At 44.7% G+C, this 24,764-nt stretch overlaps 1 protein-coding gene across 1 annotated transcript; it reads right to left on the bottom strand.

Annotated features, from left to right (window-relative positions):
• Positions 1-315: 315 nt before the first annotated feature.
• Smim13 (small integral membrane protein 13) lies at positions 316-22,844 on the bottom strand. Its single transcript, XM_006972803.4, has 2 exons — positions 22,707-22,844; positions 316-4,212 (listed from the first exon to the last, which is right to left on the bottom strand). Exons 1-2 carry the CDS (start codon positions 22,780-22,782, stop codon positions 4,025-4,027), a joined length of 264 nt encoding a protein of 87 aa, XP_006972865.1. The 5' UTR covers positions 22,783-22,844; the 3' UTR covers positions 316-4,024.
• Positions 22,845-24,764: the final 1,920 nt, after the last annotated feature.

Genomic DNA, 24,764 nt, shown 5'->3' with positions numbered 1-24,764 from the left:
AGTTCGTTGGTCTTCCTGGTTGTCAGTGCTAAGTGTCTACAGCAAACAAATCAGCAAGCTTTTGAGGCTGTTGGATGGTATAAGGTTAAGTATAATCAAGCACACCAACAGAGCTGTGCTATGTGTCTTTTAGGCTCTGAGCTGATTAATTTCCTAGCATGGTAGATGCTATCCCTCCCAGTTCTGAGACTTTTTGAGTTGGTGAAGTGAGGTGCTGAAGTGTGAACCATAAGGAAAAAAAAAACGCCTTTAAAAATCTCATGTCCAAAGTAGCCATCACACCCATTATCCTTAATCAATGAGACATACACTTGCTTATTTTCATTTTCATTTATTCTGTGCAAGAAGCTTTAGATATCCTAAGACAGGAACATCACTCATTTGCATATCCCTCATCTGTATTTTACATCTTGTTATATAAAGGTACTATTAACACACACAGTTCTAATTCCTTACAACGTATTTGTCAAGCAGCAGGATGACAATGCATCACAGCACAGGACAGAAGTGCTCCTGTGAGAAACCACAGCAGCAGCATTTGGTGAATGGTTATGCATAGAACTGGCGTGGAGGTTAATGCTAGACAGTCCTCAACAAGGAGTGTGTGCTGAAAAATGGAGATGCAGTTTACTAATACAGGGTAAAAATGTAACTTGTTACAAGTTTCAAACTCTGGGACACTTTAACAGCAGACAATACAAGGTGCTTTAATTCTAAACTCTATAACCCAACGCCATCCTACAGTCGCCTGAGCTCTTCAGGGCTCTGAGGACTGCTCATTGGCTTTAAGAAGTCAACTTCAAAACTAAAAGCACTTAGTTTACCAGTCAAGGTCAGCAATTACACTGGTTACCAGTCACAGTCAGACACCTTCTGAGGAAAACTGACTTTAAAACATTGCACTGTGGACTCAGTAACTTCAAACATCGTTCCTCTTAACACGAAACATGTTCTACTTCCCATCATGTTTTAGATGTCAGCACATGCACACTCTAAACTTTTAGCAAAATACCATTTTGAAATGGTTCTTAAGTCTAGTCTAAACAAAGCAGTCAACATGTCCATGAAACAGCTACCAAGTATCTACTTCCACTGTGCGAAGCCATTTAGTTCAAAAGCTATCTTCGGATGTGGGTTTAACGCCCCAGCTAACTTATACACATCTTTAGTGTTTTGGCATTTAAATCTGAGCCATGCCACCATATGGGCACACACACACATTCCTTCAGAGGCTAACTACAGATTTGGGCAGGGCTGGCTACAAAGGAACTGCAACAATCTACCTGAGTCCTCAAGTTTCTAATCAGTCCTCAAAGAGATGATGTCATCAGGCAAGACTCGAGTGTTTGTATGTTGTGTCTTTAAACTTTGAAGGTGAGCACACCCCTTGCACTGAGAACCTGAGAATACAGGTATGACAGTTGAAAAAAGCTACAAAAGCACTCAAGACAGGAAACGGGACAGAAGCCCACAGCACACAGGAATCCTGGAGGGGCAACAGTTTCTCCTCTCTCTCCTGGTGGGGTAAAGGAGATACATGAAACCTATTTTACACAAAGGACTGTGCCTTAAGACTCTTCATACTGGCATCCAAAATGTCTTTGCATTCTTAAGTTAAAACACACAAGTATAAGCTGTTATACCATACGGTATTATTTCTCCAGCCAAGCACAGTTTTTATTAAAGTTTTATAGGATATGCTGGAAACATAAATACCAATAAATTATGCCCTGTATGTATCTTTACAGAGATTAGATTGGGCCTGGTTCTAGGTTGGGGGGGGTGATTACATCAGCCACCATTCTTTAATACTGACACAACAGAGCGCTCACCTGCAGCTTCAAGGTTTTCCTATTGCTATAGAAACCTTAGATACCCACTGTAAAACATAAGCAAAAAAACCAAAACTGGAGCTCACATTAGATTATAAAAAAAAAAATCTAATGTAAACAACCTCCCGGTACCAAGATGCCTTGTGGCATATCTTGACCCGTTTAGTGATATTTAGTTAATATAAGAAATATTAAAAATCAATGCTAGAAACAATGTCACTGTTCTTTATGCCTTCTGGTCACATTATGCCCCAGAAGAAGACAGAACAATTGCACCCAACTCTCAGCTGTTGGGCCTCTTCCCGAGAAAATGTCTAAATGAAGGCTGTCCTCTATAACTTTTCTTACGATGTGCCCAAAGGGCTATGGTGTCTACAAACAGTTCTTTAGGGACTCAACTTGGGATAGTGCCTGTAGACAATGAATAGACAAAATCTGCCAGGACGAAGAATGAGGTATCAAACAAGATTAAACACAGACATGAATGACAAGAACCAGGAAGGTAACATGGCTTTGCAGTTCATTTCTGTATAGAGCAGACACTAGAAGGTTCATGAATCCATCTCTCTTCTCTAGTAAACAGTCCAAAGTTCAGTTAAAACAAACATGGACTCCTGGCAAGAGGAATTTTATACAGGTAAGCACTTTTTTCCACCACTACTCTTTCAAGCCCTAGTACTCTTTGAGGTCTGAAGTATTTTCTCCACAACACAAGCCCAGAACATACGGTCCCCATATAAAGGGGGGGACCAATCTCTCTCCATAAAGGAGAAGACAGTTCTTAGATTCCTAACTACAACTCTAAAACCCCAATAGGTTTACCCCAGAAGTATTTCATAGAAAATAATTGTTAACACTGTAAGACTTATAATTAAGTTCTCCAATAAATAATTGCTATCTTGAAAAGTAAATTTACAAATTATCACTTTTACTTAATCTAGGTGACCATCAACTGTTAAGATGCACCATATGTATCTCTAAGAAAAAACACACTGCCCATTAAGCTATGGCATATGCCTTGTATCACAGAAAAATGTTTTATTTTGTATTTATTCCTGTTCTAAAATATTTTTATCACATAAATCTTGTGCCTATGTAAAGAATGTGTGAAATAAACTGGTTAAGTTATAACTATAACTTCACATTCCAAGTCCCCTTCTTCCAAACCATTTTTCAAATTAGTCATAGGGATCTGCATATTTTCCCAAGAATGTCAAGAGTACTGGCAATTTGGCATTTCCTGAAGGGGTGCCTACCACTGCCTTCCGTCTAATACCAGCAGGCAGCTTTGGATAAAACGTTTGATGTCTTAATGGCAGTCCTCTCCATGAAGTAGCCACACCAGTCTCTCCTTGCTTTGAATTGTGATAGATCTCATTTGAGGATTTTTGGCAATTTCTCCTGCCTTCGTCTGCAATCGCTTGGTGTGAAGAAGACAGGCAACTGTTTTGCAAGTGCCCCACTGACAAAATGCAGCACAGCTTCATCAACTTGTGGGTATCTTCCTTTCTTAAGTCCTGGAAAGCATTTTGTTGTTTCTTTGCAAGGGAATACAGAATTGGGATCATTTCTCCGGCAGCAAATGTTGGCATTGTTCACGTCAAACACGCTCCACTGCTGTCTGCACGGTTTTCTGCATATACAACAACCTTCTGTTTCAATGCCGAGCCACAGGACCTTTTGAAGACACTGTAAAAATGCCAATTAAACCCGATATATTTGATACCAACAATATCCACATCAGCTGAGGTAATGACATTGTAACAAGCTGCAAATTCACACATGCATGAGCTGGAATAATGACAAGACCATCACCTGGTTGACAGTAATGAGATGCTCCCCGATTTATGACAAGTCAAAGTGTCAAGAAAAGGGTACATTTTATGACTAATAACATGTTTTTTCAAGCCTAAAATGTTTACAGATTTACACCAGTGCAAAAAAAAATAAGCCAAAGAGTAAGTGTGTTAAGTAGACCCAGTGAAGCAAAATATCCAAGATGAAATCTGTAATGGTACAATTTGATTTAAATTCCCTTTATTTCTATATGGCTTACATGTAAATCTTTTTTGAACTGGATATAAATCCAATTACAAATGTTCCTCAGTCACTTAGTAACTTTCAAAGCTAGGTCACTAAAGACAGAGGCTCATAACTGCCTTAGACCATATTCTAGTATGGCAGGTGTCTGGTCAGTGGCCTTCATCAGCGGGCGCCCTCCTCTGACGAGCAGATCTGATCCTGTGTGGTGAAGCTGAAGGGTCCTCTTCCGTTTCAGACCCTGAAGGCTCATGATCTCCTTCCTGGGATCCTGTGTCTCCCACCAGTTCCCGTAGAAACTTGAATTTAGATAAAAAGAGATGCCATACAAAATACCAACCTAAAGAAAGACAAAAACATTGAGACAGATTATTACATTGTTTTCACTCAGAACACTACAGTAAACGGAAAGGTCTATTACAAGCAATAGGTACACTACAGTGTGCATTCATACCACAAACACAATGCACTTACGATATGTGAGGCATGAGGAAGAGATTCTAGAATCATACAGGAGGACAAGTTTCTGCTTTCATGGAATTTCAAACCCAGCATTAGCATTATAAAGATGCAGGGTATGGTGGCATATACACACTTGGAGGACTGAGGCAGGTGGATGCCAAGTTCAAGGCTGGGTTATATGGTAAGACGCCAGGTGAAGCCTGTGCGGCAGGCACCATGTCTGCCGCCATTGTTCGCCTCATGCTGTTTACTGGCATTTTTTGGTGACGTGCACTTCAGGAAAACAAAGCCTAATGGCTTCTCTAATCCGGTGTTAAACTAGGCCATAATGGCCGCCACCTAGGGGCAGTGTTTAATTTGTCTTGTTCCCTACAGTCACTAAAAAGGAGCCCAACACTCATTCCTTAGAGCAAAAAGACTAACCTGGGAGACTTCCTCCATTTCGTGGATTTTGTCGTCTCTTAGGACTGAATAGAATACTGCATGTTAACCAAACCCTGAATATGTCCACTATGTGCATAAATGGCCCAGCTCTGCCAAATAACATTTGATGAAATTTCAAATTATCATGCTCTGCTTTCACCCAAAATTCTCTGCTAAACAGATGGAGCAATCAGAGGGAAGACCACAGGGTGGGGAAACATTCCTGACCTAAGGCTCACAAAGCTACACTTGCTGCATCTTGAGGGCTGGGGGAGGAGCCAGCTAGAGGGCTGAGGTTCCTGTCACTTAGCAAGTGTTCTTTAAACTGCTGACATGAACTCAAATGCTAACAGGACAGGGAAATCTGAGGTAACTTTGTTTTTTCAAATTATATTTTTACAGCATACAACTTAATGGCTTCTGGAATATTCATAAGGCTGTATAATCAACACTCCTGAACTCTTCTGGGGCATGTGCACCAACTCTAAGAGAATCCTCCAGAGCCATTCTTGGCTAGGGAAAGATCTCTGCTGACAGAGAGCCTATCTAGCTATATAAAGTCCTGGGTTCAATCCCCAGCACCATGTAAAGGCAGGCATGGTGTGGTGTGCTGTTACACACCTGTGATCCCAACACTTGGAAGTGGAAGGAAGCAGTGGGATCAGAAACTGAAGGTTACCCTTGACTATATAGTGATCCTGAGGTAGCCTGGGCTACACGAGACTTTGTCTTTTAAAATAAAAAGGAATCCTGGTACTCTGTAAGAATCTCCCGACATCGCCGGAGGTGATGACTCACACCTTTAATCCCAGCACTCCAGAAGCAGAGACAGGTGGATCTCTGTGTGCTCAAGGCCAGCCTGGTCTACACAGACCAGCCTAGGCTACACAGTGAAAACAAAACTTTATAAAACAAAAAGTTGAAGGTGACACCAGTTGCCAAAGGCTTTGGATATAAGGACTTTCCATTACATTCCATCCTCTCTTCCTCCTGAATGGCACTGCCAGTAACAGCAGCAGCAAAGTAAAGATGATCCGGTGTCTGTCAACATTCAGAAGGTCGCATCCGGCACAGCAAACAGCAGTCACTGATGTGCATCACATCACTATGGACTTACCACTATGAACATGCTACACAAATGGAGTCAGGAGCTGGCATTTGTGTCTGGCTTCATTTATAAAACCTCTCTCAAGACCCAGACTTGGTGGTGGCTGCACTACATACACCCCACCAGCAACATGTAGGTCCAATTTCTCCACATTGTGTATGAAAGACTGGCAATAAGAAGTGACAGTCAACCCACTAGGTATGAAATGGCACAGTACGGTGGACGGTGGCTTAGATTTTCCTTGGTCTATATAACTAATAATTTGTTTCCATTTTAATTTTTTAACTATTAGTCAATTTTTTTGTTTTGCTTTTGAAAAAAAAGTCTATTCAATTCTGCTTAAAGTTTGTGTTTTTCTTGTTTTGTTTTTGAGCTGTAAGCTCTTATGTGTTCTAGACAGTAGATACTTTCTCCCCATTCCATCCAGTGTCTTTTTACTATTTTTGGAATGAGTTCTGAAGAACAATGTTTAGCTCTGAAGAGACCCAGGAAATCACTTTAACTTGGCTGCCTGGGCTGTTGCTGTCACATCAAGAAAATGACTGGGTGATTCAAGATTGTTAAGATTTACACTTGTCAGTCTTCTAAGAGTTCTACACATTTTAACACATAGTTAAGTCTTTGGCCTATTAATTTTGACAAGAGAGATGGCTCTACATTCATTCATTAGCATGTGAATATCAAGTTATCCGAGATCATTTACTGAAAGAACTACTCTCTTGGAAACTTGGTCAAGACCCAGTCAGAAATGGCAACTTTCTTCTGGACTTTTAATTCACCATATACCAATCTTATGCTGACACACACTATCTGAACTACAGGCTTTGCATTACATTTTGAAGTCATGAAGTGTATGTCCAACTTTGTTCTTTCCCAAGATTGGTTTGACTACGTAGGTCCCTTGCATTTCTAGGTGAATCTTGGAGTCAGCTCATCAGTGCACTGAGTCTGTAGGTCAAAGTGGGGTCTGCATTGATTCTGTAATGCCATTCTAGTCAACTAAAATTTCCCATGAGCACACATGGTTATATGTGCATACACATGTATGTGCATGTGTATGGAAGCCAAAGGTCAATGCCAGTGTCTTTCTCTATTGCTCTGGACAGATGTACACCACCACTCCTGGCTTTGTACGTGGTGCTGGGAATCTTAACTCAGAAGTTGTGAACATAAATGTAAATTTACTATCAGGAAATTATAATAATTCTCTTTAAAAAGGATGAATGGTATTTACATCCTTAAGACCAAATATTCTCTAAAGAATGAGGGAAGAGATGGGTAACAAGATGTCTCTGGCTGAAAAGCAATAACTATCTCTCAAGACAGCGTGGTTCCCTTTGGGAAGGCAGCATCCAGCACAGATGTCTACAGAAGGATGGCAGCAATCAGAGACCCGGGATAGAACAGGCTCTTAGGTCAGACTCTCTTCCCCTCAATTTGAACACAACTGAGATTCATTCATGGAGCGGCAGGGGTGGGGTGGGGTGGGGAGAGATTCAATCGAAGGTAGAATTCAGAAGGCTATGGTTGCTGCATCCCTATTCACCACTTTCCCTAAGTGGCCTGTTAAACCACTCACTTCTGCCCCAAATCTAGACAAACTCAAAACATGCCTATACGGCCCTACAGGGGCTGGAGAGGGATTGAGTGAAGGCTGGTGGGAAGCTGCTCAAAACACACATACAATTTTTGTTTGCTTGGTTTTTGAGACAAGTTCTCACTTTGTAGGCCAAGCTGGTCTGGAACTGTAAATGTAGTCCAGGTTGGCCTTACACTTGGGACAATTCTGATGTGCAAGCCTCCCAAGTGAGATTATAGACACACTATCACATCCAACTCACAGACAAATCTGCTAGTTAAAGTCTAACTAAAAAGCTGGACTTGGTGAGATAGAAGCAGAAGAATCCAGGCTAGCCTGGGCTATAGCAAGATCCTGCATCAACCCAATGTAACCAAAACCTTCCCTGATTCCTTTAAAAAGTTAACACACATTACCTTGAGAGAATGTTTATACTGTAAGAGGCTCCAACTGATAGAGCCGAACAACTATTTCATGTGGAGGCAGAGGAGGGTGGCAGGCATAGTTTCCCTTTGACGTACAAGTTCACTGTAAACATAGGGCACAGTCAAAACAACCCAATGTAATGACCCTACTTACAGATACTGCCACAATTCCTAAATGGTATCACTCAAAGTGACCACTCATCCAATCTGCTAGGGAGTTCTCAGAAACCAGATTCTTGAGGGCTTATCCCACAAACCCCAAATCAATCTAGAAGCTGTGCTTTTGTGCTTATTCATTTTGTATTTGTTTGGTTTTTTTGTGATGGGGTCTCATTATGTAGCTCTGTCTTGGAACTCATTGTATAGACCAAGCTGCACTCCAACTCAGAGATCCACCTGCCTCTACCCGCAGTGGGCTGGGATTAAAGATGTGTATCACCATGCCTGGCTGTGATTAGTCGTTTTGAAGCTCTGTAGATGAATGTACATGCAAGTTTGGAAAACCCAGAAATGGCTGTCAAAGAGTGGATCAATCCAATCCGAATGGCCAAGGGAGAGGAGAAAGGGAGATTCATGGTTGAATGCCCACAGGGAAGAAATGAGGACCAGTTGACCAGAAACTGCCTCCAAAGACTCCATTTCCAAAAGCCACATTAGTATTCATTAATGAGACACAATGATTACAGAAGGAAGATGTTCTGGCCAGTTTTACGTCAACTTGACACAAACTAGAGGTATTTAGGAAGAGGGAACCTCAAGTGAGAAAATGCCCCCACCAGAGTGGCCTGTGGGCAAGCCTGTGGTACATTTTCTTGATTGATAACTGATATGGGAGGGCCCCACTCACTGTAGGCAATGCCACCCTTGAGCTGGGAGTCCTGGGTTCTAGAAGAAGGCAGGCTGAGCAAGCCACGGAGAGCAAGCCAGTGAGCAGCTCCCTTCCACGGCCTTTGCATCAGCTCCTGCCTCCAGGTCTCTGCCTTGACTATCCCAGATGATGACTACAAGCTATAAGCAGAAATAAACCCTTTCCTCCCCAGCTGCTTTTGGTCATGGTGTTTTACTACAGTGATAGAAACCCCAACTAAGACAGAAGACTATAACTAAGAAACTGCCCAGAAGTGGAGGTTACAACTCACCGTACAGCATGTGTAAGGTCCTAGTTTCAATACCAAACACCTCAATTAAAAATGTGTTCCCCAAGTATCACCAATGAGTTGGGTGGTGTCACAGGAAGTTCATAGATGAAATAACTGATATAATGGTCAGAGTTGTTTAAATATCCCCTCCAAAACTCATGTGAATATGTACTTAAGATCTTAATATAAAGAAGTGATTAAGAAATATGAAGAACTGAGTTAGTGTCAGCACAAAACGAATATGTTAAGTATCGCAAGGACAGATTGTCCCTCCCTGCGACTGCCCTTCCACCCAATAATGCCACAGCAAAGGCCCTCACTGGGCATTAGTATCACAGTCCTCCACAACTATGCACCCACCAAACAACTATCATTTGTGATTTACCTAGTGTGCGGAACTCTGCTGTAACAGCAGAAAACAGATTCGTCTTCTTACCTAACTCTGATGGTCTGCCTAAGTACGCCCCAGTTCGGAGTTGTACTGTGCCTGCTCCATAGAACTGTTTTTAGATAACAACTACGTCCGGAGCTCACTCTCCTGTGCACTCGGCACGTGAGAAAACACAAGTGCAACGAAGCCTCACCTTGACCTTTTACTAGAGAGATAAACACACCAAATGGGCCAGGGGTGTGCACGAGGAATGTGAGTTCCCAAACAAGAGCCACACAGACACAAAGGACAGCATCACCAGATCAGACTCACAACCTCACCTCCGCCTAAGAGGGGACCGGCCTGATCTGGACTCGGAGCTCTGGGATACCTTCTCCCAGGTGTGTGAGTGTACTGGGGGAACAGGAGGATGGAAGAAGAAACTCATTAAAACCTAGATGACCTTTTCCTGGAAAGTATTGACCTCCTTAGCTCCTGCAGCATATGGGCTAGCTCACCGGATCCCTCCCACAGAACAAACTTCTTGCTTACTCTTGTTCTATGGACATGAGTCTTGCACCATGTCCTGGGATTTAGAAAGAAAAACAGGAAGGAGAGAAAGGGAGGGAGAGGGGGGGAGGGGAGAAAGGGGAATTATATTTGCGTATAATCAAACACTAAGGCTGCATGTTAAAAGACGGTCTTCACAGCTTTTTAAAAGGTAGGTCCGGGTCTTGTTCCATCCTTAGACTGAGAAGCACTGTAAGTCAGAAAAGCTGGCTGGCAACAGAGGCCCTGGGTTCTGGGACAATAAAAGGTGACTCACTTGTGTGTGCCAGTAATTAAGCATTAGTACAAAGGTGAATGTTATAAAAACACACTGGGGTTTCTACAGATACACATGCCAGAAAAATTCACCATCAGTAGTAGTTTTCAATCACACAGTGAATTTACACTCAACATTTCACTTAATCCTCATAATCTCTCTGAATTAGTTACGGCTGCCAACCATTATTCCCATTCCTATATAAAAGACTCAATGATTAGCAGGGGATTTTTGTTTATTTTGTTTTAAGCTTAGGGACCAATTCATTAAGAATCTGAGAGAAAAACAACACAGGGCAGCAACTGTCAGGCTCAGCAACCGCTGAGAGGAAGGAGACAGAAAAAGAGGAAGAAAGTCATGCCGTGGGGCAGGGGCCAGGAAAGCAGGTTCAGCAGTGGAGAGAGCAGGCAGCCGTACTGGGGGAGCTGGAGACACACACTACCCAGAGTGTGAGCAAGTGTGCTTTAGATCGGGGCCAGTACATGGATAGGAAGGGGAAAGGAAAGTTACTTTGAGCCAGAACTCAGAAAAGTGAGGTCAGGGGATCCTGCAGAGCAGAGGGAGGAAGGATTGTAGGAGCCGGGGAGGTCAAGGACACCACAAGAAAATGGCCCACAGAATCAACTAACCAGGGCCCACAGGGGCTCACAGCGATTGAACCGGCGATCAGGGAGCCTGTCTGGGTCTGACCTATGTTCTCTGCATGTATGTTACAGGTGTGAAGCTTACAGTTCCTGCAGGACTCCTCACAGTGGGAACAGGTCTGTCTCAGACTCTTTCGCCTGCTTTTAGGACCCTTTTCCTCCCACTGGGTTGCCTCCTCAGCCTTGGAGGGGACGTGCCTAGTTTTATTATAACTTGATATGCCATGTGGTTGATATCCCTGGGAGGCCTGCCCTTTTCTGAACAGAGAGGAGGAGGAGGAGATCTGGGGGAGAGGAGATGTGGGGAGGGGAGGAGGGAGGGAAAAAATTTTTAAAAAGGAAAAGAAAACTAAACCGGCCTTTACAAATAAAGATCTATAAGGAACTGCCCCCACCCGCTTAATAGGGTCTTGCTATGGTAGTCCAGACTGGCCTCAAACTTAGGATGTTGAGATCCTTCTTGCCTCAGCCTCCCAAATACTGGGACTGCCACACTATCAAAGAGAGCCAGCTACTTAGGACAGAGCAATAAATTTAAGTATATCAAGTTATTGGGTTTCATGGCAGAAGTATGACAAGGCACTCTTTCAGGGATGATCAGTACCCACTACAGTCAGATGTTCGTGACTGCCCAAATTCACACACTGCAAGGCAATCCCCACTGTGACTACACTGGAGGATGGCCCTCTGTGAGGTGATTAGGTTAGAAGGTACAGTCCTCGTGAAAGACTCGGGCATGGTCACTACTGCCTGTTCCAACTAGTGCATCCTGTATTCTATACATCTCAGGTCCATTCGACTGACAGGATTGTTCAATATCTTTATAAAAAGGCACCAGCAGTTGGGGCTGGATTCTGTAGTTAGTACATTATCCAGTAGGAATCTTCAATTAAGGCTGGCCTAAAATAGTCAGTTGATAAACCATTTTAAATCGTTACATTTGTCTGGTGTGATGGCGCACGCCTCTAATCCCAGCACTCAGGAAGCAGGTGGATCTCTGAGTTCAATGTTCACCTGGTCTACACAGGGAGTTCCAGGCCAGCCAGGGTTACATAGTGAGACCCTATTTCAAAAAAACCAAACCAACCAACCAAAATCCTTAAATTCTTGTACAGTTTTGTGAGGGAATGTAGGGCCAAAAAGACGGAAACTGGATGCTTGGTTGTGAGTCTGCCGATGATGTGTTATGCTTTAGGGAAGACCGGGAGCCTGAGGAAACTCATTATTTCACTTCCTTAAGAAACATGCGTCCCATGGAGAGGAATAATCCCTAGTAACGCCTTCTCAATATTGGCTTGACACTGAAACTTTAATTACCTTTGTTGTTGTTGTTGGCATTAACATTTTCTGTTAATTATTCTTAAGGCTGGCTAAAATCATAAATTAAAATCAATTACTTGTCAAATTTTTAACAATCCCTTTAAAGAAGGGTTTCCAGATGACTCTCGAACCTTGGATTCTTACCCAGTCAGACTGAAACCCACTTGTCAACAGGGAAGCCAAAAGAGCCCACCCACTCTGAATGACCAGCCTCTCACTAGACACGCCCCGAGTTTCAGTCTTTTCTACCTGGTTGGCTTCCAGGGCCTTTTATCTCGGGCACTTTGCTGAGCCCCAACACCGTGAGGTATGGTGCTGCCTGACTAAATCTCTTTTCCTAAGACCAGAGTAAACGAAAACCATACTCATCTTGGAAAACCCACTTCCAAGCACTGATTAATTCATACCAACTCGCCTGTACTTCAGTGCTAGGCACATGGGGCCAACCCAGACAGCTGGCTATCCGTGAACTTGTCTTTATTAGAGGCTGGGGACGTTGTTCAAAGCAGTCACGGTCTGCTGGAGTCCGTTCCATGCACTCTAACCTTGGCTTTGCCAGAAACGGCAGGAGCCCGGCTCTGCAAATCAGTAAGCTCAGGCTGAGCAGGGGGCACAGCCTTGAAATTTAGGAAGGGAGACAACTCCTCTCCTCGTACAGGCCCACACTCTGACCTCCTGGAACTGTGGGGATGAAAGTTCTAAACCAGTCCTAAAGCTTCAAAGCTCACGTGTTCTTCACTGACAGAAGAGGGAAGTGCCACCGCTGTGGCCCAGGCACACTACAATCGCAAGGCCACTGGCATTCCCAGCTCTACTACTGTCTCCTTAGCTAAAACTGTCATCAAGACAACATAAACCTCCTAACTGGCTTCTTTCCTCCCAGGCTGTAGCTCTAAGAGCCTGGAGAATCTTGACGTTTCCATACAACCTCTTAGCTGCCCACATCTGTCCCGAAATCTTGCCGCCCCTTGCACTCATTATCCCCATCCCAGCCAACGAGTCAAGGCTGAGAACTGACTCACTTAGTCATTCTGACTCGATACTGTCAGTGCCTCCTAGGGTCCAAACACTGCCATGCTGCAATGGGTACATTCAACGACAATGAAATCTAGGAAGAGCGGAGGAAGGCGGAGGACAGGTGTGCGCAAGGGAAACTGTTATCTCCCTGACAACTGCGACAATAAAGGTGTCCATCAGATGGAGAAGCTGCACAAGCCGGGTCTGAATGCAGTGAAACCATCCTTGAACTCACTGCTCCAGAGTGTGGACAACCCAAGCTCCATGCCTCCCTCCCCCCTCTAGAGGTCAGGGTGTGGGGCTCAAACTCCCGCTCTCCAATCAGATGCTTGGTGTTTCCTGTGACCAGTCTTCATCCTAAAATAATCTAGAGCCCCAGAGATACTTTGTAGGTACAAACCATGGTTGTGACAGGGTTCTGATATCACGGCACTCCTATCACACAGGCTAATCTAAGGGAAGTGCAGTTTCAGGGATTTGGGCCAAATCTATTTGTCATGATAGTGCAGAGATAAACTCACGAAGTCTTGGGGGAGTGGGGGAGGGGTTAGAAAGGAGGGTGATAAAAGAATAAACATCCAAGTCACCCTGATGAACTTCATCTGAGAGTAAAGTGTACCATTAACCGAACTGTTCAGACATCGGAAGTGTTTCTTTCTTTTGTTTGTTTGTTTGTTTTTTTCAAGACAAGGTTTCCCCGTGCAGTTTTGGTGCCTGTCCTGAATCTCGCTCTGTAGACCAGGCTGGCCTCAAACTCACAGCATGTGCTGGGATTAAAGGTGTGCACCACCACCTCCCGACTTCTGAAATGTTTCTGAATGACTAAGCTTCCGGTTTGTAGCTTAAAGACAAAACCAGAGTGTGGTTATCTTTATACCTCAGAATACAGGTCAAATATTTAGGTGAATAAGTATGACACCTGGCCCAGTGACCAGGAAATAAGGAAGACAAACTCATCCAGCAGGGTTTATAGGAACCAGAAGAGTGTGTTTTAGAGGTGAAGATTCAGAGCCAGGTGAGGCTGTCAGATAACCAGTGGTTTACATAATAAAGACTCTGCCAGAATGCTGGCCCAAGCAGTTGATCCTAGCATGCTGGAGGCAGAGGCAGGTGAGTATCTGAGAATTCCAGGTCAGGTACACAGTGAGACCCTGTCAAAAACAAACAAAGAAACAACAACAACAAACAAACAAACAAACAAACAAACAACTTTCCAGGTTGATAGATACACCAAAACATTTCTGGCTTAGTAAGGCCAGCCACTCAGAGAGAGGAGCTCCAACAGTAACTCACAGAACAAGGGAAATCCTTTTTTACAGACTTTTAAGGGGGAGGGATCTGAGTTTTGCAGCCTAGTGAAGGTACAAGATATAACAAGGCATCCTTTCTCTACAGGAACTATGCTCTAACAACCAGAAGGAGAAGCCTCGACTACTAGTTACCTACAGTCTGGAAGACCAAGGCCTGGGGACACAGATGGTGCTTTGTTAATTCTGGATACCATGACCACCCTCCCTCCCCAGCAAATGTACCTAAGAATCTAAGAAGTATATTTCACTCAGTAAGAGTTACCCATTTGAGGCAATCCTGGTTTATACCATACTTAACCATTAGTATTGGACTGTCCTTCATTCTTCAGATGAGGGCCTACTATGTACGTGCCAGGCCTAGAGATGAGGGCCTACTATGTATGTGCCAGGCCTAGAGATGAGGGCCTACTATGTACGTGCCAGGCATTACCCTAGGGTCTAGAGACGCAATATTTTGGGGAACACAATACTACCACATTTCCTCTCTTTTTGTCTAAAATTAAAGAAAGCTTATAACTAATACAAGAAAAACTATCCAATAAGTATATACAATATATACAGCCAAAAATTACATTAATGATGTCTAGTCCATTAACACTGACATCACAGTGTTTAATAACAGACTGCACTGTTTCAACTGACCTGCTGACAAACCAGGCTGAAAATCACAGTCATTCTTGCTAAAGCTGTACGTCCTAAAGCCCAAACTATTTCCTTGACCTTTCTCAAGAGATCAGGATTAAAGAGATGCCAAGAAATCAGTTTTAGATAACAGCCCAGTCTCTAACAGGCCACTAGTTTCAATTGGCATGAAAATCAGTCCTGCCTTAATCCTTAGATACACACACACACACACACACACACACACACACACACACACACACACGTGTGCGTGCACACTCGCACACACACTCCTACCTACCCCATGAGTAATGTCTATCACCCAGTTGTTTTCCAGGTGTTCTGTCATCTCCACCTCACAAGGCAATGAGCAACCTGCTGTTTGTACTTCCTGTCTAGAAAATCCACCATCTTCTGCTAAAACCATCGCTAACACCCACTTTGTAGAATACCTGATTCTAGAATAAAAAAAAAGTCCATTACCCACACACACCTTGTTGTGCTAAGAATACTGTTGAACTACACACCTCCAGCCCTCTGCTGAGTCTAAGGGAGCTGCCCGACTCAGTGTTTCCGTGGGACAAGTCAGGCAGGAAGCTCCACCGAGCCCATGCTTACATACTGAAAGATACCAGCAGAACCCAAGTGTCAAGTCACTGGACTGGAATTCCCCTAAGCAGCCTCCAGGAGGAGTCTCTCTGGAGGTGTGAGCGAGCTACTCAGCTACTCGGGCAGAGATGCAAAGGGAGACAAGAATCACGTGGGGACACCTTGAAGTGGAGCTTCTGGACTGAGGGTGTTTCTGAGTAAGAACCCAGAGTCACAGGCTTCTGAGGTTGTTAAGCAGATCACTCCCAGCCTATCAAGCAAGGCTGAGTTCTCCGCTGCAGGTGCCTAAAGCCACTCTTAATAAATGATCAGTTCCTCTAAAAATCTGATAAGAAAAAACTTCTAAGGAGTGGAGAGATAAGGAAGCTTAGCCAGCTAGCAGGTGTGAACTGAAACCAACAACTGTTCCCTGGACTGGACTGTGGATCAGACCCTGACTTAAAGCCCAGCAGCCATGTCCTACCCATATCCACACTGATGAGCGTCTAGCCTCGGGCAGCCCACCCTACTGCTCCTTACAGACTCTTTGTGATGCCCACCTGTGTGGTGATATTTTATTTGTACTGAAATGTTATTTTAATTTTATGTTAATAAATAAAGTTGCCCTGGGGTCAGAGCTATTAGAGCCATAGTAAGAGCGTGGTGGTTAGAAGAGCTAGGTAGATTTCTGTGTGTTCAGGGATACAGCCAGTATTGGAGACATACGCCTTTAAGACCTGGAGGGCGGTACTTACAGGCAGTGATGAGGCAGTCATGTGGTTGGGTTTACAACCAATGAGAAGGCAAAACAGAAAGATTATTTAAACAGGGACACAGGAAGTACCTCCCTCTCTCGGGGAAGCTAGGAGCACTGCAGGAGGTAAGATTTTATCTCTGAGCTCTGACCTCTCGGCTTTTCTCTTTTACCTTGGCTCTGTGTTTCTTATTTTAATAATACGATTGGTTACATCTACACACCTGTACTGCCTGGACCAACCTAAAAGAGCTGAAGACAGGGAGGGGGCTGCTCTAGGCTCTCAGACCCAGCTGCCATCAATCCCCGGCAGAGCCTGTCCCAGGACTTGGGCCTTTCAGGCTACCTTCTGTACCAGCTCACTAAACCTTCCCATTTCAGAGAAGCTCTACTCTCACTTCTGGTTTAACAGCACTAAAAACCTAACGGTCAAGAGAGGTATACCAGTTAGACGAAAATACAATCCAGAACCAGAGAAAAGGGCAGAGGAAAGAACAAGCAGCTGACACGTAGAAGAAAGAATTCCTCTCTGGGAGTACAAAACCAAACCAAATGTGGATACTCTCCATGTTAACAACTGAGGGTGTGTGTAAACTAGAGACCACGTACATCATTACCAAATCACCACACATGGGTGAACCCAAAGCCAACAGAGAACCAACCCATGGGTGTTTTCTGTTGTTGCTGTTGCTTTCTTGTTTTGTTTTTGAGACAGGGTTTCTTGTGTAGCCCTGGCTGTCCTAGAACTCCCTTTGTAGACCAGGCTGACCCTGAACTCAAGAGATCCACCTGCCTCTGCTGGGCAAGTGCTGGTATTAAAAGTGTGCACCTCCACACCACCAAGTAAGAACCTATTGTTTCGTTTTAATTACCTCATCCTTGAATATGAAGGTATCAATACCTCTCTAGATGTCCAAGAAAAGAGTCCAGGATGAAAGCCTGGGTTCAATGCCCAGGGAAGAAGGGAGAAGAAGAAGGAGTAGAAGAGGAGACAAGTCCAAAGGAAATAGGGAGAAAATAAAGACAATGCAGGAAAAAAAAAAAAAAACAAAAAACCACTTATTTCAAAGCAGCATAGGAAACTATCAGTAATCTAGAAGAAAATACTCCCAGAAATGAAGGGGTGATCTCAATTTCATATGTCAAGAAAAACAAACCAAGTCAAAATGAACCAAGGTGCATGCTGACATTCAGTATACCAGTGATGAAAAGGCTATCCAAAAAGGCATCTGGAGACAGGAGCCAAGGCAAGGCACACACTGGACTTCTCAAAATTAGCCCCGGGAGCTGAAAAAACAGGCTCATTTCTAAAAGTCTAGATTAAAAACAATTTGCAACCTCCGTTCGACTCAGCATATTGATCAAATCTCAGGGCTGAAAATCAAAAGACTTTGTAAGCATGGAGCACAAAACGTTCTTTTTCATGCACCTTTTCTTCAGAAGCACAGCTCACGCGTACAAACGAAGACTATACAAGAAAGACAGTGACTGAGATCCAGGACAGGGCAACAGAGAAAGCACAGCTCATTCATTATCAGAATGGCAGCTGCTGAGAAGAAGGGGGCTCTGGGACAGTGGGAACAAGCGATGGACTGAACATATGGGAGCTATTTCTCGTGACTGTAGATTGTGGAGGCTGGAGGGGAGAACAAATAACAATAGGTGCAGAGAGAGAAGAAAACACTGGGGGCTAGGGACGGAGCTCACTGCTAGATCACTTGCCTGGCATGGACAGGAACCTGGGTTCCATCCACAGCATTGGAAAACAGAAAACAGTGGGTAAACTTAAAAGGCAATCGCTAAGTTCAAGCAATGAAACTATGAGGTGGCCAGATAATACTGTTGGTCCAGCAGGGAATATTTACAGTCCAAATAAAACCCTGAGAATTAATTTGGCCAAAAATTGTTATAAATGGTAAGCAAAGAAAACTACCTCAGATACTAAACATCTCAACTACAGAATCAGGTGCAGCAATGAAGGTTACCAAAACAGGAGACCTTGTCTCTAGGGGGAAAAAATTGGAAATGATTATCAGCCACTCTGGAAGGAAAACACCGAGGTATATGAAAGCCCAAAGGGGTTCCCAGGAAGAAACCTCAATCATACAGAAGAGGACTAACTACTAAGCAAACACCCATTCAGTAAGATGGAAATCATTTATTACCCACCTTGACACAAGACAGCTTCAGTGAATGGTACAGGCAGAAAACATTTTAGAACGAATGAAAACCGATATAAAGCAGAAACAACCATTGTGGAGATAGGGTACATTGTGTACCCTAATAAAATTTGTCTGAAGATCAGAGAAGCAAAGGAATAAGCCACAGACACCTCTTACCTCTAGAACTCCTCAGCCTAAAAAGGCCTCTAGTTCCTGTTTCCTCACGCCTTCTATACCTTTTTCCACCAGCCATCACTTCCTGGGATTAAAGGCATGTGTGCTTCCCAAGAAAAGGCATGAGATCTCAAGTGCTGGGATTAAAGGCGTGTGACTCCCAAGTATTGGGATTAAAGGTGTGTGACTCCCAAGTATTGGGATTAAAGGTGTGTGCCATCACTGCCTGGCTCTGCTTTTTCTCCTAGACTGAGTCACTCTCATGTAGTCCAGGGTGGCTTTGAACTCTCAGAGATCCAGACACATCTCTGCCTCTCAAGTGCTAGGATTAAAGGTGTGTGCCAACACGGTATGGCATCCATGTTTAATCTAGTGGCTTGTTCTGTTCTCTGATCTTCGGGCAAATTTTATTAGGGTACACAATATATCACCACAAACCCATATATATATAGAGAGAGAGAGAGAAGGAAAACCTCCCTAGGAATCCAAAATTTGAAAATCAGAATTCACTGAGTGAAATAGCCTGTCAGTGTTCTCCAGCAAACTCAATTTTGATTCCTTAGGGCTAACCTGGTGACAGATTTTGATCCAGTGTCTAGTGGGCACTAAACAGAAAGGTGGCTGAATTGATGAAATCAGAAAACAGGAAACTCAGCCCAAAGGGCAGAGGCTGGTAATTTGAACTCTCTGTTCTGTTTTAACAAAATCTCCTAAATAAGACAACAAGAAAGAAAAGAAAAAAAAAAAGGTGCTGGTAAGAAAGAAAAATAGTGTTTATACATTTTTTTTCTTGAAAAATTTGAAAACATTACCCAGGTTCTCAAAAGAGCCAATGGCCATCCAAAAGGTAATGCGGTGATATTTTGTTGTGCTCTAACAAATAAAGCTTGTCTGGAGATCAGAGTGCTGAGCTAACTGCTAGTTAACTATAGAAGCCAGGCACTGGTAGCACACACCTTTAGTCCCAGCACTAGGGAGGAGGAAACAGGAAGTGACATGGCTGGACAGAGAGAGGAATATAAGGTGGGAGGAGACAGGAGCTCACCCCCTTTTTGGCTGAGGAGTTGGCGAAGTAAGAGGTGACTGTGGCTGCTCCCTTGTCTTTCTGATCTTTCAGCATTTATCCCTGTATCTGGCTCCAGGTTTTTATTAAAACCAACTAGGATTTGTGCTATACAGGTAAGAATTATTTTAAGGCCATATGTCTAAACTACTTAGCAAATTCCTACCATTCAGCAAGTGCTGGAGACATGGTACGTGTTACAGACTGAACTGTGTCCCTTCCCCTGCCAAATTCACACGTCCTAATTCCCAATGTGACTCTGTCTGGAAAGTCACTAAGGTCATAAGGGCCAGGGCCCAGATCCAATGACTGGTATCAGGTACATACAGTGAGAAAACCCTGGGAAAGGGACCAGGAGAAGATGGCCACCTCCATGCCAAGCAGAGATGCTCATAAAGCCCTTGGAGCCACCAGGACCGTGGGAGAGAAATTTCTGTGGGGTAGGTGAGCCAGCCTGTGGTACTCTGAAATGTAGCCCCAGCAAACTAACATAGCACCCAAGTCCCCAAGTCTGGTCTGCCCCCTCCCTCTTCTCTTCAACCTTCAGCCACATTCTAGTCAAAACGAAAGGCTGCCTTCCCCCATCGTTAGTTTCCGAACAATGAACAGTTTGGACTCCTTTATAAAGCCATTAGTTTGAAGTGTCTTACCTTACCTCTCGCCCATTGGGTTTCCTGAAACTAATGACAAGGCCTGTTAGGGAAGTGAGGAAAGCTGGCAGTAGTGTGCAATGGTGGGACACACCTTTAATCCCAGCACTTGGGAGGCAGAGGCAGGCCATCTCCTGCCAGTCTGGTCCACACAGTGAGTTCCAGGACGGCTACACAGAGGAACCCTAACTCAAAGGAAAAAAAAAAAGAAAAAAAAAGCAGCCTGATGGCCACTGAAAGTTGAGAAAACAATCAGGAATAAAAATGTCTCAAGAGCGCTGGGCGGTGGTGGCGCACACCTTTAATCCCAGCACACGGGAGGCAGAGCCAGGCGGATCTCTGTGAGTTCGAAGCCAGCCTGTGCTACAGAGTGTGTTCCAGGAAAGGTGCAAAGCTACACAGAGAAACCCTGTCTCGAAAAACAAACAAACAAACAAATAAATGTCTCAGAGCAAGTTGGGCAAGTGTTCTATACAAGATGTAGCATGGTTTGTATGTCACTCACGATCTCATTCCAAGGAGAAAGGGTAACATATGTCTTCATCCTTCATTCATCCAACTAATGCTCAAGGATTTGTTTCTTATTCCAAGAATCCTGAGCTGGAGCATAGCTTGCCAGAAGCCTGGAGTTCATTCCTAGCATGGAATAAACTGGATGTAGCACTCTGTGGATCAGCAACTCATAGTCATCCTCCACCACACAGCAAGTTCAGTGCCAATCTAGTTTACCAGAGGCCCCCATCTCAGAGGGGGGGGGGGACTTAAACATTAACAATTAATGAAATTACCTGTTCACATATCAGAAAATTGAGAGAGATTATTTCATTGTTTTACATCATGAGAAAAGAAATACTGGGCCAGGTGTGGTAGTGCACACCTTTAATCCTAGCACTTGGGAGGCTGAGGCAGTTGGATCTCCGAGTTCAAGACCAGCCTGGTCTACATGGTGAACTCCAGGCCAGCCAAGGATACATAATGAGACCCTGTTAAAAAAAAAAAAAAAAAAAAAAAAAAGAGACTTTTAGCTGGGTGATGGTCCCAGCACTGGGGAGGCAGAGGCAGAGGCAGGCGGATCTCTGTGAGTTCAAGACCAGCCTGGACTATAGAGTGAGTTCCAGGAAAGGCGCAAAGCAACACAGAGAAACCCTGTCTCGAAAAAAAAAAAAAAAAAAAAAAAAAAAAAAAAAAAAAAAAAGAAAAGAAAACAGAGTTTAGCTCTAGTGTCACTAGAAATAGCCCAAAATTTTAGGGTTGGGGATCAGCTCAATAGCTCAGCATGTGCTTAGCATATGTGCGGTCCTTGCTTTAATCAGCATCATTGACAAAAATTAATAAACATATAGGTATCTAAATACAAGTGCATACATATCTTTTCCAAGTACAGCCACCGGACTGAGCATTAACTGTGTAATAATAAGCTCTATGGTATTTATAAAATTTTAACCAAATACTTCATCACATCAAACCCATACTTTGGTCTTGTAAATAGCAGTGTTCACTGGCAACTATTTGAAATACTTTCCAGATTCTCACAATTGTTTGGCCTCTTTGCTAAGACCTGTGGTTATCAGCTACTGTGCATAACGAAATCAAGAGGGATCGAAAACATGCCTTGAGAACAGTTTAACGTCCTTTCATTCTGAGAAGGAAAATACACACAGCAAACCAAACAGCACCATTACAGCAGAACCAAGAATTAGGTTACCGGACCCTGTACGTTTATTACAACGTTTTTAGGCTCTGCCCAGTATCACATCTGCTCGGAATTTGGTTAAAGCCTGAACTCGAAGTAAACAAACAACTTCACGTGCGCTGGAAACCCAAGCATGCTCCAACTCATGGTTTTTTGTAAAGGTGGTGAAATCTCTCACCAGGCTCAGAACAGGCTCCAAATAATCACTTCTTCTTCTTCTTTGATTACAGACCACGGAGAAAATCTGGGTAGACTGTGGCATTAATGGCAACCAAGGACAAACCTGTCCGGGAAGCAGGAACGCGCTTCTACCTAGAGTCAGGATGCCAGCCCTGAATGCTGAGCTTTCCTCGGTGATGATGCCCCAGCGATGTTCCCTGAGCAGGAGGAGGCATGGCCCCTCTTAGCTCGATCTTGGGAGGCCAGGTGACCACCTGGAGCTCCGAGACACTGGTCCGCGCACGCTTTCTCGACCCCCACCCCCCACGGCGCGGCCCCCCACTCACCGCACACCATCAGCAGCAGGACGATCAGCAGCGTGGCCACGAACACCAGCAGGGTCAGCCCCACGTTGTGCCACATCTTGGGAGCTGGAGGGTGGACGCGGGCTCAGCGGCGGGCGGCGGAGCGGCTGGGCGGCATGGGTGGCGGGCGCCCGAGGGCAGCGCCCCCAGGGGGCGGGACTGGGCGGTGCGGGGGCGGGCGGACCGCCGCGGCGGCGGGGCCGGCCCGCAGACCTGCCCCCCGAGCCGGGGCGACCGAGTCTCCGGAGGAGCGGGCCGCGAGGCGCCACTACCGCCTCATCGCTCCGGGGAGCCGGGGCCGCGGCGTGCAGAGGCCGGCGGCGAACGGACGCGCCGCCATGGCGGACACCGAAGGGGAAAGCGTGAGCCGGGGGTGGCGCGGCGGCCGCAAGGCCCTGGCGGCGGCTCGCGCGAGCTCCCCACGGCCCTCGGAGACGCCCGAAGCCAACCACTCCCCGAGGCCGCCGCCGCCGCTGCTGCTCCTCCGCTCCCCGCCCCCTCCCCCGCGGCAGCTCATCACCAAGCACCCTCTCTGCAGCGACTCCGCCGCTGCGCGGGGCCTGCTGGGAAATGGAGTGCGAAGCTCCGTACCAGCTGCTGGTCTCCGCCCAACAAGGAACTACAACTCCCAGGACTCAGCACTGCTCAGGGTTTTGCCTTGCTCTCTCCTTTTTCTGTCCCCTGTGCCTTTGGTGTTCTGGAGCCACCACCTCTGAAGACTGCTGGCTAGTGTTCTTAAAAAGCCTGTGCGTGGGGCTGTCTCCCTTACTAGGCTATGGCGAGGCGCCAGCGACATTTCAGCCATTAATCCAAATACAAAATGGTTTTTAATGAGCGACAGGGAAAGGGGAAGGCGGTTGCCTGAAAAACTGGTTGCACTTGAACCCAACCTATTGCCGCCGGCGAATGCTGGATACTTGTGAGGAAATAGGTCCCCCGACCGACAGATGTCAGAATCTGAAAAGCCTTTTCCCCTCCCCCCAGCAACAGATGTGTTGTCACAGACGTAACTGTTCAGACGTAACTGGTGAGTGACTTAGGGACATCTGTGCACTTAATTCACCTACCTGCTTAGCAAGTGTTGTTCAACTGTTTCCGTGAATTCAAGCGACTTATGACCCAAAACTGAAGTTTTGCCACATTTGCGTGAACTAACTTCTGAGAAGCGAGGTACAATCGCAAGCACTTTCCTTCACTTGAAGGTAAAACTCATTGGTTCTGGCACATCCGTAAATGCAAACGGTGCCCCACAAAAAAAGGGAATTAGCGCTTTCTTGGGAATTCAGGGCTTGCAAGTTCCTCTGCAACTCTGTTGCTCCCCGCAAGACTTTTCCACAAATTCCTGTTCCCCGTCTTCATGTCTCCACACACACATAAATCTAAGAAATTTCTTGGTTTAATAAATATACCCCAGCCATTCCCAGATAACCTACTGTGTAGGCTGCATTCCAACGAAGAAGCAACACTGTCAATAAATGCATATAAAAATACATTAAGGCACTAGCTCCTTTGCACAAGATTCAATATACAGTTCCTGTGAAGAAAGTGAGCTCAACTCAATAAATATAGAAATCAACTTATTCATTTTTAGTGGGTGATCCAATTCACTTGCATAACAGCACATTTGATTACAATCTGGTTGAAAGGAACATATTTGAATAGATCTACTTCAAAAGAAATCAGAAAGAATTCAAGGTTTTTACCTTCTCTTTCATATATAACAAGCCCTTCTGTGTGCCATGGATTTCTTCGAGGCACCGAGGACAGAGTTTGAGATGAAAATGGCGCCTGAGCTCAAGGTGACCTTATTGTAGGTGAAGATACAGACAATAACATAATGAGGGATGTACAAACTCCCAATGAAAACAAGGCAAAGTGGCGAACATTGGAGGAATCAAGGAAGACCTACCTGAGGAAGTGACCATATGGTCTGAGTCCTGATAAGAATCCAGCCATGGAGACACCTACAAGAAGAGATCCTGGATAATAAGAACAGCATGTGCAAAACCCCCAAGGACCAAATAAACTTGACCTTCCTTC

The sequence above is a fragment of the Peromyscus maniculatus genome, chromosome 5, assembly GCF_049852395.1.
Source record: "Peromyscus maniculatus bairdii isolate BWxNUB_F1_BW_parent chromosome 5, HU_Pman_BW_mat_3.1, whole genome shotgun sequence".
Taxonomy (NCBI): domain Eukaryota; kingdom Metazoa; phylum Chordata; class Mammalia; order Rodentia; family Cricetidae; genus Peromyscus; species Peromyscus maniculatus.
This window is presented reverse-complemented; position numbering and strand designations above follow the sequence as displayed.

Bases quoted from the DNA above. Each gene is read 5' to 3' on its own strand.
- Smim13 (XM_006972803.4), bottom strand. From the start codon at position 22,782: ATGTGGCACAACGTGGGGCTGACCCTGCTGGTGTTCGTGGCCACGCTG. The intron at 4,213-22,706 runs GTGAGTGGGGGG...GTCTTTCTTTAG, and splicing joins CCTGCTGCTGATGGTGTGCG to GTTGGTATTTTGTATGGCAT.